Genomic DNA, 15,885 nt, shown 5'->3' with positions numbered 1-15,885 from the left:
TGTGGTGTCCAGCCCATTCATTCATTCATTCATTCATTCATTCATTCATTCATTCATTCGTTCGTTCGTTCGTTCGTTCGTTCGTTCGTTCGTTCGTTCGTTCGTTCGTTCGTTCGTGCGTGCGTGCGTGCGTGCGTGCGTGCGTTCGTTCGTTCGTTCGTTCGTTCGTTCGTTCGTTCGTTCGTTCGTTCGTTCGTTCGTTCGTTCGTTCGTTCGTTCGTTCGTTCGTTCGTTCGTTCGTTCGTTCGTTCGTTCGTTCGTTCGTTCGTTCGTTCGTTCGTTCGTTCGTTCGTTCGTTCGTTCGTTCGTTCGTTCGTTCGTTCGTTCGTTCGTTCGTTCGTTCGTTCGTTCGTTCGTTCGTTCGTTCGTTCGTTCGTTCGTTCGTTCGTTCGTTCGTTCGTTCGTTCGTTCGTTCGTTCGTTCGTTCGTTCGTTCGTTCGTTCGTTCGTTCGTTCGTTCGTTCGTTCGTTCGTTCGTTCGTTCGTTCGTTCGTTCGTTCGTTCGTTCGTTCGTTCGTTCGTTCGTTCGTTCGTTCGTTCGTTCGTTCGTCGTTCGTTCGTTCGTTCGTTCGTTCGTTCGTTCGTTCGTTCGTTCGTTCGTTCGTTCGTTCGTTCGTTCGTTCGTTCGTTCGTTCGTTCGTTCGTTCGTTCGTTCGTTCGTTCGTTTAACATACCTTACAGGCCTCTACGTGAGGCACTGAGTAAGGGGCGTTGCAAAATTACATGAGAGCACGAGGACCTGAATTAATAGAACAAGTAACAAATTTCTTTTGCACATGTATGTTATAGCTTTTCACCCTAGATGCTCCTGTTTTCCCAACCTGAAAACCTGCGGGATCGATCATTTCATAAGCGGCGCACACGTGGAAGCGTTACTGGAAAAGCACCTACAAGTGAACGCCTCTTGCGTAGGCAGCTGTGTCTGCTTTTTCCCATGCCCTGTACACTTATCTGTCCTCTCATCACTGAAAGCGCGTTATATCGAGCCTGGTGCAGTGTGTATATTATCAGGCCAAAATGAAGCGTGAACTGCAAAAAGGGCTATAGACAACCAACGCATTTTGAGCGTGATTACTTGAAAATGTGATGTGGTTTCGCTATATTAGTCCTTCGCTAACTTCTCTGGATTGAAACCGAGAGTGTCGCGCAAATGAAGCGGTGACTGTGAAAAACAGAATGCGTGTGATCTTTTATTTACTTCCTTTATTTATGTATTTTTGCTAGTCTGTGTTTCTTTCTGGCCCACTCGCAACGCCTGCGAAAATATATCTTTCGAAAATTAAAATCTGCAGCACCCCCCCCCCCCCCCCCGCTCACACATGCACAATTTTTTTTTTCATCATCCTTATCGCCCCTCGCTCTCACGAACGCATCCTGATTCACTGCACGAGAAACACTAGCGCACGGTAGCCTATATCCCGAAAGACGCGATTCCGAGCATCCGAGAGCAGACGCGTATACGCGAAGTATTGCGAAGATTAGGAAGCACATAAAATGCAGAGGAGCGCGAGAGAACAAGAGGTCTTCCACAGGAGTCACCTCTAAGTATATTTTTGTTTTCATTCACGGTTTGTTTGAGTAGAGAGCGCTTGGTGATAACCTACCTATATAGTCTCGCTGGTCTTGAGAGGTGGTGATAGTCGCACCTGGCTCGCGTCGCGAGCTGTAGGATCAGGCGCGGATACACAAGCAGCGCGAGCGAGAAAATTCCGCTGCCACTGGGGGCCGATCGGGCGAGCGCCGGAAGGAACCAGCATCTCGAGAGTCCCCCCCCCCCCCCTCCCTCCTTTTTCCCCATTCCCTTGGGGGCACGCAGGTTAAGCCTAGGCGAGCCCCATACTCGTCCTCGCTCCATTCTCTCCGCCTTGCAGGCAATGACACGAAAAGGGCTGCCGCTCCTTGCGTACCAGCGCTGTATATACTACGTATACCTGTGCCGAGAAAGGCCTCATGGTCGGAGCCGAGGAGGCGAGCGCGCACTCCCGAGTAAAAGGCTCGCGTTGCGCTTTATAGCGCACTTAAGACAGGAAAGATGACGCGTAAATCTCCTCCCAAGAGCATACAACGGGCGACATTCCGTGGTCTGCGCTCGGTGCGTAACAAAAAACAAAACAAAAAAAATCTGAAAAAAAAAACGAACGATGCACCGGATAACTACAGGCTTTCAGCATTTTGCCGCCGCGAGGGCGGTTCTTCTTCTGCTGTAATTTTTTTTTATTTCTTTTTAGGCAGCGCGTGATATCTTTGTGCGAAGTTAGACGCCAAGTCGCTTAGCGTTGAATCTCGGCAGCCGAAAAGCGGAGCTCAGGACGCCGAAACCATCTTTCGCAAGAAGGTAGTGAAATTCACAGTCACAGTGTATTGGCAAAAGCAAAAGAAATGTAAGCGGTCCATGAAACCAGTTGCGCGCAACGGTGAAACAATTCAAGACGAACAAACAAAAACACTAATTGGGAGATTAACGACTATTCCCGCTAAGTGTTTCCTAAAATAGACGCTTAGACGCCCTAAATGCTTCAGAAAGGAGTCTGTCCATTTCTCTAGCTTACTTTTCGTTGCATTAATAACCGACTTTTACCCAAGGCACTACAAAAATACTCCGAGTTACAGAAACACGCTGTGCTTCAGAACAGATACACTGGGTCGAGGAGCATACTGGGCCGGTATTTTGTAGCGATGCCTTTAAAGTAATAATGCCTTTTCGCGCTTATCGCGCTTTGTCAGTGGTCAGAGCGACGGTCCGCTCGCGTTATCAAGGGGATCAGCCGGCCGTGAGCTTTGGCATCATAGTCATAAGGCATCGCTACAAAATCGCGGCCCTGGGTGCTATAACGTAAAATTGTTCCAAACTGTTTTGATTCCAAACTCCTGACGTCAAATTTACGTAACCACCGACACAAGCATCGGGCGGTGACCCGCAGCGTTGTCTGGACAACCCAATCAAACACTCTCCTCGTTTATAGGAGGTCACCTTTCTCGCTTTCAAAACCAATAACATTGTCTACACTCAGCGGTTTTTCTTATCTAATTGGCTGGCAAGAGGCGAGGAGCACGCTCTATTGGAGAGGGTTTCGATGGGACCGAGCCAGCACAGTGAAAATAGATAACCGCATGAAGAGAGTGGTGCCGGCTTCTCCGATTGGTCCACTTCGCCTTACTTAGCTTGCGGTGGCTGGTCGAAAATCGCGGCGGCGTGCAACGGAAGGATAAGAATGCCGCAAAAACGGATCCTAAGCAAGGAAGAGTTCGCAGAGCGATGTCGTATGTATGCCGAAAGGGCTCGATAACGTTTTACTGCCACGCAAAAAGGTTTATCATGCGCAAATAAATACATGCTCACGGGCAGGTGCGAGTAGCGAGGTAGCGAGGGCCTGAGCGATTGGCGGGCAGCTATCGTCTATTGCTTTCGGAACAGGGCAGTCTATGGCTATTCAGAAAATTTTTCAGTTTTGTTCGGCATATTAATGCTTTTTTTTTGCGTACCCGTCACTTTGACGTGGTGAGTTTTCGCGGTTTTGTGAGGTCGCGTGACAGACAGGCGAAGTGGGCGTAGCCAGAAAACATTGGACCAATATCAGAGGACTAATGATGAAAAGGCGTCGAATCAGGAATGATTATTTTTCTTTCGTGCGGTGTAATCATGCATAATCAATGTGTACACGTTAAATCAGATGGGGAGCTATCGGGGATTTCGTGACGTCCCGTGACAGACAGGCGAAGTTGAGAGTGGCTCGAAAATGTTTTGACCGATCGTGGAGGCTGATTGCAGAAATTCTAATCGAAACAGTTTGGAATCATTTTACGTTATAGCGTCTCTGCTTTTCCGCCCCTCTTGCGATGTCGAAGAAATTCCTATCTTTTGACTGTTGTGCACAAATGGAGATAACCGTCTATGCTTAGCGACACCCTCTACAGAAACGTACGTATCACTACAGTAGCAGAGGGGATGGAAAACACAACGCACTGTATGCTACCGAATATAATCTTCTTCTTGAAAGACGATAAGTGCGTGGATTGTGATCGTGCCCTGATAGGCCCTGACTGCCAGAGCTTTAGTTCCCTGTTGTGTTTCTCAGCGCTGATTCCGAGTTACGCTCTCCGCTTATTAAGTTAAGGTGCAAGCTTGAATGCCGCATATATTGGATAAGAGTTGTGTGGGATTCTCGGTATGAGATAACGTGCTGGTTTATACCAAATAACTACACCGTGATTCCGGTGCTGCGTGGTGCTCGTAGTGGCAATAGTGACACTTCTTGCATGCTTGTGACTTTTGTTAGAGTGTGCAGTGTCTGTCGTTATTTTCATATTGCTTTTCCTTAATTTTTGTTCTTCCTTTCTGAGTAGTGTGCTTGAAAATTTACTGTAGCCAGCACGAAAGAGACCTACCTTCCAACTTTGCTGAACTTTGAAAATGTTTACCTAAATGGTGCTTCGCACTCATTACCAGTGACTCCTTGCTAATTTGTTGCGTCCCCTCGTTTATCTCTTGTTAATTTCGGAATTCACTACCTCGATGAGGGGCCGTGTAAACTGCAAATTATATATATATATATATATATATATATATATATATATATATATATATATATATATATGGACCACCAGGCAATGTAGCACGATTACATTCTCAATGTCTCGTGCACTTGTTGTTGTTGTTGTTTATAGTGGGTGTATAGTTAACTAGAATATTCTAGTTCACTATAAGTGGGTGGTTCTGGTGACGATGATGATGATTAACAATCACTACGTGCATAACAGCACATCACGCGTCACACGTTTATGCACCGCGGGGTGTGCGAAAAAAGCTTAATGTTCCCGCAGCCTGGACACGCAGCCTTGCATTCAGAGGGACGAATTGACAAAGCTTTTTGCTCGTAAGTGCTATCAGCCAGCCGCCTTCGCTGATAATATGTCCAGCATCATGAGTGGCTAGAATTTGCTCTTACGAACAATTCTAGCGTAGGAGATTTTTGTGACTGAGGTTTCCAGCGTGTACTAGTATTCAGTATTTTAGCAGATCCTGTAGTACGTAAACTTCCGTCACCGGCTTTACCTGGAACATCTGGGTTGAGTGCCCGCGGAAAGAATGCGACAGCACCGCGGCGAGAAGTTTGCATTTTTGGTCGCGGCGAAGTAGTCGCCATACAGTCATCATGAGTTGGGGGCGCAAATATGACACGAAGTAGCGGCTCTGTTAGAACGTTTCCCGGGCACAACATTCTCGAACTCCGAAGCTCCCTGAGGCCCTCAGCGCACCGCGTTATAGGCAGCAATGAAGAACGGACACGCAAACAAAACTCAGTTCCTCACAAATGACAGGAGCACGGAACACCGATTGGGTGTAGAGCGCTCCCGGCCATTTTTTTTTTTTTCGTACTACATGCACCCTTTTTAATTTTTTTTTTATTTCGCAAGTATTTGAACTAATGCTATAAATCATTATTTCATGTGTCCTATTATTACGTATTCTAAAATATGCATTCGACCTGTTTTTCCTCGTATACCTTTCGCACAGCTAGGAGCACGAGGTACTATACCGCTGTTCATCCAACGTCCGGTTCGATAGCCGCCGCCCCGGCATGGTTCGTCCGGAAAAGCAATAATCACCGGGCCATTGCCCGCGGCGAGTCGCCGAATGACGCCATAAAGGCTCAATGGGGCGTCGCGTGGCCGCCTCGTCGCGTCTTGGGTGCTTCTCGCCTTAGCCGATGATCGAATTATTGTCTTTCGCCATGCGTCCGGCAGCTCCGCTGCCGCCAGGCATGGCGGCCGAGACATACCGTGCAAACGTAGTTCTCACGTGGCAATTTAATAGCGCGTAAGGCCCACAAACACTGGTTATCCTCGGCTTCAAGAGAAGTTCCATACATTGTCTGCGATTGCGTGCTTGCACATTCTTAAAGCCACGCGAGGACATCCCTCGTTGCCCCTATGTTTAGATGACATGTTCTTTCTGCGCTCTTTTCAAAACCTGAAACCAAATTTAAATGACAGCCACTGAAGCCGTCATTGAACGCACGATCACAATCTTAGCAGCCGAACCGCATGGTGAATACAACCGTTCTTCTTCTTTTTTTTTTTTTCGAACCTTCCTGTCCGCTCATAATGGTGGACAGAAATAAATGGGCATAAATTTAACTTGCGCTTGAGCGTTCCGGCAGTAATCTGCCACTTTTCAAATGCAGCAAAATTTTCTTAAACCTAGCTGGAGAGTGAACACCGTGCGTCATAGCTTTTGGTATGCTTAGCAGGTCGAGCCGAGGATAAACAAACATATGGATATAGGTAAAGTGAGCTAGGAGACAGACCATAGTAGACGCCTTCTGAATTATTTTGGGCCCGGGGCTTCACCATAGGACGAATTTTAACTAATCGAAGTTCTTTAACGTGCACTTAAATGTAACGGCACGGGTGCTTTGGCATTCGACCCTCATCTGAATGCAACCGTCGCAGCCGACAATTGAATCCGCCACCTCGCGGCGATTTCATTTTATTTTGTGCCTTTTTAATTGCAAGTGCCTTTTAATTGCATTTGGCTGCAAACTGCTAAATATCCAATACGTTTCTCTTCACCTGTCGTCATCTTTCACTCATTTAACAATTTACGTTGGGAGAACGTAGCGACAAAGTGTATCTTCTGCCAACATTTCCAAATCATAATAAATAAATTAATAAATAATAGTCACTAAATCATCCCGGGTGTTAGGTAGATTTCAATGGCCAATTATTTCCACAGACAATATTTCGGTGGGAGCTGCCAGTTGCCTTCCGCGGAAGAGCTGTAATGTTTTAAGTAAACTGCAGGGCACACCACAACTTCGCTTAAGCTTCGCCAGTCATACTGTCGGAAAAGAAATAAAGAGAAGTCATAAGGAAGAGGACAGCGAGCCATATGCGCCCCAGTTCTCCGGCAGTGATATGTTTACGTGTTGACATAAAATCAATGTTTCAACGCCTGCCAGCCTGCTGGCCCTATTTGTGGAAGGTTCGGAGAAACCAACACGACGTGTCGCTTGGCTGTCATATACAAGCTGGCAGAATGGGCAGTACCATGACTCTTTTCTGCAATGTACCTACTTCGCAATGAACTTTGGTACGTCGTCAACCAGTTGCGGGAAAAAAACAGCTTTACACGTTTTTCCTATCCAGCGGTGCACTTCTGATTGTAGTGCACGAGCGCTGCGCTGCACAGCAAAAATAAGAGACATGCCTACTTTAACAACAGCTTCTGGGTTCTCGACATCACGCTAAAGAATCTCGGGCCGGATTCACAAAAACGTTCTTACGCTAAAACTGTTCGTAGCAGCAGGTGTCAGCCAATCGTGGTGTTGGACAGATCATCAGCGAAGGCCAATGGCAAGCAGCACTTACGAACGAAAAGCTTTGTAAATTCGGCCCCTTTGTTGCATGTCCAGGCATTAGCCATGGCCGTCAAAATCCACCAAAGAAGCTCAAATATAGCTTTATTTCAACCACTGAACAACACTCGAGTGCTGTAGAAATTGTGGATGTTCCTTTGTTCTACATTTGTACTGATGTGAACAAAAAAAAAAAAAATACCATTGCGAGCACGTGCCGAACATGTGCCGAATTGTATGACAACTCGGGCCGTAGCGGTTGTGCTCGTCTGTTGTCGGGACCTCCGCAGTGCGCATTTTCGTCCTAAACTACTCGTTAACATGATTGATCGTTTTTTTTTTCTTTTTTTTTCTTTCTTTTCTTTTTTTGTCAGATGATTCTCGCTTTCTGAGCTAGCTGCGCCCAAATATGGCTCAGTCATGGCCCACAGCGGCGGCCGCGTTATGTCAGCGGATGCGTCACGTCAGCCCGTGTTCTCCGAGGTCGCCAATATCTCCTCGCGTAGCTCATAAAGCGATAGCGTGATGCTTCGAACAAAACGAACGCTTATGTATACCATGAGTAATACAGGACTAACATGCGCGGCGTTAAGTATCGCGATGATGCGTTACGGCCACGTGCTTCCAGGGGTCCGTTTATTTTGCTCCCGACAGCGCAATGTCATTTACTAAGAAAACTTGTGTCGCCTCAATGTATGTAATGCACAGTCAAAATTTCCCCAGGAACCGCGACATCTATCTATCACAAAACTGACACAGAATTCGCAAATGCGTTTTTTTTTTTTTCGTTCGTAATTGGTGTTTGCCATCGGCTGCCTTCGCTAATGATATGTCCAACATCGCGATTGGCTGGCATCCGCTCTTACGGACAGCTTTAGCGTAAGAACGTTTGTGTGTGTGTGCACACGGGGACCCTGGTACTTTAGGTAACGGGGCTACCAGCATTAAAATTACATCTCCACTAAGCATGCTCTTCTGTAGGAGGTATTGTGGGAGAAAAGTCACAAATACCACAGTAAGAGCCGCTTTCATAAAACAGTAGTGTCGTGTATGTACCACGTAATATTTTTCGGCAGCCGTGAAGCCTAGAGGCCTCAAATTACATGCATTATGTAGAAAAGCAAGGTTCATGAAGTTGACTCTGGCGGCAAGCGCGACACTCTTGTTGTAACGTTATGGCGATCACCACGACATTACAGTAGCACCGCTACCATCTCAGCCACATGTCAGCTTTGCTCTATGATGACCTGCGCCGCGCATGCACGAATTAAGTGGCGTGGCTTAGAGCGCACAGCTGGCAGGTGGCTAGGACGATAACACGACTCTGCTACGCTGAAACTGTTGCCTATATAAAGGGCTTTAAAGCACGCCATATAGATTTACGCTGCCTTAGGGCGTGCATACCTGTCAAAAACCACGGGGGTTAGAAATGGTGGAGAATGTATGTGCACAGACGAGCGTGCGCCTTTCTTTATGGCCGTAATCTGATGGCTAAAACGGTGCCCTTTTTCTTTCCCGCGCCGCAGAGTGCAACTGCAGCGAGGAAGGCATGGTGGCGTGCACGCGGTCGGCGCTGCAGGACGTGGCGTGCAGCTGCTTCCCGAGCTACGCGGGCCGCTGGTGCGAGTCGTGCGCCAGCGGCTTCTTCCGGGTGGGCAAGCGGTGCGCCGCCTGCCCCTGCAGCAACGCCACATCGACGGGCGAGTGCGAGGCGGGCACCGGAAGCGAGAGCGTCTCCTGCCGCTCCTGCCTGCCAGGCCACCGGGGACCCCTGTGCTCGGCCTGCGCGGCGGGCTACCACTGGAAGGGCGAGCGCTGCGAGCCCATCAGCTGCCTCAGCTTCGCCATGTGCGCCCGCGAGCCGGACAATCCGGGCTGCCGGGACTGCCACCTCGTCCAGAACAGCCTGCCACCGGTCGCTCAAAAAAGCTCGGGTACGTGCGCGACGTACACTTCGAACTCTCTTACTTGCGGTAATGTGTACGGTAGCGTACACTACCGCAATACGAGTGGCGTAGAGCAGAGGTAGAACACCGAGCCTCGAATGCGAAGGTCGTAGGTTCGAATCTTCCTCCAGTCCACTACATTTTCAGGCTTGCAGCCTGACACCGGCCAAAAAAATTGCCGAGAGCCGGTGGGGCTATACTAGTCCAGGTGCAACCAAATTAGGAAGGCCCACTAAGCTTCAACAAAGGCACTCCCTCACCAGAACGGGAATTGGCCTCCCTGGTGCAGTATTCGGCCACTACCTCCCTCGTGACCCCTGCAATTAGCCCATGGCCCTCAGTTTCCAGCGGCTGCGGAGCACCTGACCAAGGCGGTGGTCAGACCTGCGAAGCGGCACAGAGTGCTAAGAAAAAAAAATGGAGCTGGGCAGGCCATGTAATGCGTAGGATGGATAACCGGTGGATCTTTAAAGTTACAGAATGGGTGCCAAGAGAAGGGAAGCGCAGACGAGGACGGCAGAAAAGTAGGTGGGATGAAGTTGGGAAATTTGCAGGCGCAAGTTGGATTCAGCTAGACTGCGGTAATTAGAGATCGCAGGGAGAGGTCTTCGTCCTGCAGTGGACATAAATATAGGCTTATGGTTATGATGATGATACGGTAGTTGCGACGCGTTGTGAAGGAGCGACCCCATAGAAAACTTAACGCAGATCCCACGCACTGTGGGAGTCGCTGAAGGCTTTGATGAGCCAGCCAGACAAAACGGGTCCATCACAATAAGGAACGCGCAGCGGAGTTCGGAGACAAGCGCGTAACGGTCATCAGCCACCGTGGCGTGCCTTGCAGAGCAAAGGTAAGTTTTATTCAGGGACGATATTTTCAGGCGATCACTTTCGGTCATGCACTATCAGCTCCGCAAGATTTCCTCGTGACTCGGCACCGCAGCCGAAACCATTCCTGGCACAGTGCAAAGAAGCGAGCTTGGCACGCCACCGGAAAGGCTGTCAGCCGTACACGCCGGCGCGTCTGGCGCGACACTTTGCGAAAGTGATCGTATTCCAGATAGCGACAGCTTCTAATCGGCAAGAGACGCCGAATCGCGGAGAGACAGGCAAATAAAGAAAAGCTTCACTTTAAAAGCGTTTCTCAACATTAGCTTCCCCGCAACAAAAATACTTTTGTGGTGAAGCCCGCTTTGACTATTCATGTCCTTGTACTGGTTATACTAGAAGTATTTTGAAGCGCGAATGTCGCCGTATTAACTGTAAGTCATTGTAAGTAGGTAAGAACTAAAGAGACCAAGGTGCATGAGCCATATTTAAACCTAAGCACTGCCGGCTCTAAGACGAATTGCATCGCCAGCATATCGGATGCTTGGATACGCAGAAAATCTAACGCCTCACGAGCAAGCGTCCGGTGTGCGCCCCGCATGTAGAAAGCTGATGATGGCGGCAGTAGCATCCTCACAATATGAGGAACGGTATGCGGCGGCATAGTGAGCGAAAGCACACACGAAGGTGCTTAACGCCATCGCCTGTAACACTTTCGCTTCTATGGTTCGCAGGAAATACCATCTTAGCTAAAAGCGGCAGGCCATTTGCGGGCAATTTCGTATTTGTAGACCAACAGTGCACCTTGACGGTACATTCAGTGTGCTTCTTCTGTATTAATAACCCGAAATGACGGCGTTTGTCCGCTTTCGATTCGGCGCATCTCCTGCATACCGCGATTAATGTGTGATTGCTACCCTCCCACCGGAGTAGCACCCCTCCTATAGCTACCGAAGCTACGAGGCGCAACGAGGCTGCGCCGTCGGTGTCCTGCCGCACATGAGTATATCACCAAAGCTCTTCGTATAAGGGCATCGCTATAATCTCCACAGTGAGTGGGGCAGCACAGCTCGAAAACATTTTACAACGCTGCCTACTGCGCACTAGATCTGATTAAGGCCTGCTGCTTTCTCATTTAAGTGTAGTTACCGAAGAAAAAAACAACTCCTTTTTTGTTCTCTAATTAGTCTGTAATCGGCACAGAAGTTTCACAAAACTTCAAGTATATTTCATTCCGTGTTCTGCAAGTGGAAATCAATTATTGCCACAGTTCTGTAACTTTATGATCTGTGTGAGACGAAAAGGCCAATATGCAAGCACACGGCACCATTCTCGCCACCCGCGCTTCACGATAAATTCGCCGCCGTTCCATGCTCTTTCGTTTTTCTCTCGTGGCAAACAGTGAGCGGGCAACTGAGTTCGTGTTCACAAATGCAGCTCCAATTATAACTTCAAGCGTAGTCCGGCGCGTCAACATGGAATCGAGACGCCACTATACGAGAGGGTTCTCTCGTACTGATGTGTTTTCATGGCCATATTCAGATCTTCAGATTATAAGGGTTTGTATTTACAGAACTCCGCTTACGTAAGAGCGTTTCTTTGTTGACCGGTGTTGGCACACCCACCACTCATGACAGCAATCAGCGGGTTAACCATTGTCACTTGCGTAAGAGAGAGAGAGGGAGAAGTCCTAAGGGAATGGCAGGAAGGTTAACTAGGCTGAGCCCGGTAGGCAACCCTGCACTGGGGAAGGGGAAAAGGGTATTGAAAGAGTACAAGGAAGAGAAAAGTTCACACGCTGCACATTTACACAGTCAAGCGTTCATCCCTGAGTTAGTCACAGGCAGTCATACAGGCCGGTGCACCTCAAAAAACGCAGCAGCGCCTTTGTAGCCCTGCACCACAGGAGCGCAGACTCCGCTCGTCTGGAAGGGACACATTCTGAAACGCCGGTTCCTACTTCACAGTGTGTTCGCCAGATGGCGCTACAAATGAAGCAAAAATCTGCAGCGGAGAGGCGGGCCCAACAAACCGAAGGAGCAAAGGCGCGGGTGAGCTAAGCCTAAAAAACATAATAAACTCGGGTTTCTCTCGCGGCGCCTGCTTGCCTATCCGTTTTGTCGCCTGCTCCGCGCATCAGGCACGCATCAAGTGCTAAGATGCTTCGCTTGCTTCTTTGTTTCTCGCGGTGCTTTTCGTGTCGCCCGGTTCTCTTGCGAGTAGAATCGCCACATTCTCAATAAACATAATAAATTGGGAATTCCTGCCAGTGTTTCCTGCTTATTATTTCACAAGAGAAGCTCTGAATATGTGTCTGCATAACTGGGGGAATCATCTCGAGGGCAAGGCTGAGAATTTACAGGGTAGCCAGCCGGTATTTACACTGGCTAACCTCCTTGTCTTTCTTTCCCTTTCTTTCTCTCTCTCTCTGCATTACGGCATGTCTCTGGACAAGGAAAGGTACCTGCACTGTGTGTAGTTGTATACAAATTTAAATTGAGCTCCTCTCGTCCTTCCGCATTGGCGTCTTCTGGTTCCTCCTGGCATCCAGCATCATTGAGCTACGCCAGGCTTCCCTAAACAAATTGAAGGAACGGCTCCGCTTCGAAGTCGAGGCACTTTCTTTACATCTAGTAGGACATCGCCTTTGTCTTTGCTGAAGTAACTATCAAAAATAAGCTAATTCTCGAAGTGTCGCGCACATATTTTATCCATTGCTTTAAGCGCTCGCTTATTTCAGGAATTTTTTGACGCCACTGGTGCAGTCGTTGAAGATCAGATGGCGAAGCCAAGAGCGAAAACTTTTCGCGTCCTTTGCCATAACCAGATTTACAGCCGGGAAGAAAACACTGTCCTGTGGCTCAGTCTCTTCACGCACAAGTATCAAGATACCTTGTTCCGTCAGGCATGAATAAACATACTGCAGACATGGTAAACAAAGCGAGGAAGACGAAAATTTCGCACCTTCGCTTCCGCGCAGACGTAGAGGAGTGAAAAACAAGTACTTCTGTTGTGTCTTTTTGTACAGCATCATTTATCGTCTGTTTCCTCTAAAGACATCTAAAAATGTTTCGTATGCGTGCATAAAAGCGCTACCGCGTGTTTATTTGCGCTTTTATTATTTGTGCGCATATATATTTTTTTTCTGTTTGATTGCTGTCAAATTGAGATGGCCGAGGGTCCACGTTTGTAGCAGACGACACGCTCTACAGGTGCCGCGCTGCCGGTTCTGCGCCGCCGTCGCCGCCGGTCTCCGCCACTCAGCGCATGCGCACATGGAAGCAAGCTGTTGAGTGTTTTCCACGCGTCTCGACAGATGGCGCTACGCGATGTATAATTTAGCGTTACACGGTTTGTCCCGAGCGAATGCGTTGCGCGGCGGCGGAGTCGGCGCTCCTGTTTATCTCACTCCGTGCCCTGCACATAGCAGACGCACGAGGTCACGGGTAACATTTTCTCCTCGGCACTTAGACTTGCGTAAGGGAATCGTTAGGTAATCACGGGCTCAGATTTTGTCGGCTCCTGCTAAGTTATGCTAACATGATGATACCGTTCAGGTTAACAATTACAAACTTCTCACTTACAGCAGTATATAACGCCGATAATAAAGCGAGTACTGTTTATTTATCCAAGTACCGTGCGAATACACTGCGAACGCCATCGACAACGCGCGCATGAGTACACCCAAGCAGTCGTGTGCGTTTCTCATTGGCAGCAACGGAGTGCAGCTTCCACAGTGGCTATGGGAGTTTAGTCGCTCTATTTATCTCATTACAATTCACTGAAGAAAAAAATTATAACGGTATGCCTCACGGAAAGTATTCTTTTCGCTCAAACAAAGGAAGAAACCAGTTTAAGCGGCATCGTGGTAAGTTCAGCTGTTTCTTATTTACTATGTTCTCACGGCAAATGCGATTTGTCCCTCAAAACCGCATACCGCTCTTGCGCGTTAACACTTCTTACCAGGGCGCAGGCATTTCGCATGCCTGTTGGTGTCTGTATAAGGGGGAAATGCACACGAAATCCTTTGAACAGCTTTAGAGGCCGAATGTCTGGCAAAAGGGCCCACACAATGTTGTCGCCTATCGAATTTCTCTTTCTCGTGCTACGAGTGCTCTTGGGCTTACTAATAGGCCGCTGCTGGTGCAAACATTCTTCGCGATACACTCCGCCTACCGTCTTGGGCGCACGTTGTAATGCAAAGTCCTCGCGGACAATTAGGACTGCCGCTGTAGTTGGATCCCATTTCGATGTTAAGACGCATCGCTTTCTGAGTGTCATCATTGACCGCAACCTCTCGTGGAGCCCTCACTGCGTCTATCGGCAGAAGAGAAATGCCATTTCTCAGCTCTTCAAATTTCTCTGCGGGGAAACCTGGGGTGCACCAGTTCATTCTATGCTGCAGCTGTACAGGGTACTGTTCCTGGGACTCCCGTGTTACAGTCTGCCAGTTTTGTCAGATACATGCAAGACCAAGATTCGCGTTCTGTAAAGCATACAAGGTCAAGCCCTACGAACGTGTTTGGGGCTGCCTCAGTAAACCTTAACACCAGCAACAACTGCCATGGCTGCATCAACATTCCTAGCTATACCACTGTTCATCACTTGTTCTTCTTGCCTATCGAACTTCTTGCTTCCATCTTCTTGTGAACTATGTCATTTGCGATGTGATGCTCTTGTTCTTTGGTGAAATGTCGTAACACACTCTGGGGGATCGGTCATGAATCGGGCGGTGAAAAGACTGTGTGCAGTGTCGTCCTCTTCTTTCTTTTCCTCATTTATTTTCTTCAACAGCTGATCATGTGTACCCTTCAGGAGACAATTGCTAGTCCAAGCTTCAAACTATTTTGTATGGAATTTATAAGCTTTCGTCCAATATCAACAATAATAATCAGGATAGCCCTATGGCGGTCTCTGTAGTGAACCTGCAAGAACAAAAACAAGTCGCCTGCTCGCATTCGCAAGGTCTGATCGTGAGGTACGTGTGGACAGACTGTCTAGACGCTCCCCACTCTGAGGACAAAAGATAAATACCGCACATGTTGAGGTCTACACTGAGGTTAAAGCAGGCATACACGTTGTCTACACGTTGCAGTGATGTAGTCATGTCTGCTGACATCAACATTACCGAATCACTAGAGTTTGCAGACGTTGTCTAGAAAATAACGTTTGGCTGCGCATTGCGGTGCTGCGGCGAACGTTGGCTCACACTGTATAGCGCGCACTAGTATCTGCCACCAGCGGCATACCAATAGGTACACCCAAGAGCTCCGAGGCCATATTGCTTAGTGCTTTCCGCGTTTATAGAGAGCGCTCTCCGGTTAGAGTCGCCGAGTAAGGCAGCAGTTTAAATAAAGAGGCGAATAGCAACAAAACTATGAGAAAATGGCCATTGTTTCTGGGCCTCGACCGCCACGTGCGCGGCACCGCGTCGCCCGCACCGCCGAGTCCCCATCGCAGGCGAGCGCTTATCATGCAAATACGAGGCCAGGATGAGCCGCACCCGATGGTGGGGAGCATCGATTACACTTACGCCGCTTCTCATGCAAATTCACGGGCAAACGACTTCTCCCTCGCCACGGCTCGTTTTTCTTGCTTCCCAGCTGACGTGAGCGCGCGCGGTCCGAGGAAATTGCCCCACTGTGCGACCTGATGACGGGAGAGGTGGCGGCGACCCGTATAGGCACCGCGGAATGAAAGGGCCCGCCGCGCGGGCGCTGCTATAACCGCATAGCTAGACGCCGCGCAGGCCAC

The 15,885-nt window shown here is 48.7% G+C and overlaps 1 protein-coding gene across 1 annotated transcript in view; it reads left to right on the top strand.

Annotated features, from left to right (window-relative positions):
* The window catches only part of LOC119436619 (multiple epidermal growth factor-like domains protein 9), a 136,260-nt gene that overhangs the window by 109,380 nt on the left and 10,995 nt on the right, over positions 1 to 15,885 (top strand). Inside the window, exon 4 of the mRNA XM_037703539.2 lies at positions 8,884 to 9,291. Within this exon, the coding sequence (XP_037559467.1) occupies positions 8,884 to 9,291 (408 nt within the window). The remainder of the gene's footprint in view (positions 1 to 8,883; positions 9,292 to 15,885) is intronic.

This window comes from Dermacentor silvarum, chromosome 1 (genome assembly GCF_013339745.2).
Source record: "Dermacentor silvarum isolate Dsil-2018 chromosome 1, BIME_Dsil_1.4, whole genome shotgun sequence".
NCBI classification, from domain to species: Eukaryota; Metazoa; Arthropoda; class Arachnida; order Ixodida; family Ixodidae; genus Dermacentor; species Dermacentor silvarum.
Note: the sequence above shows the minus strand (reverse complement) of the source record. Positions and strands in the feature narration are given on the sequence as shown.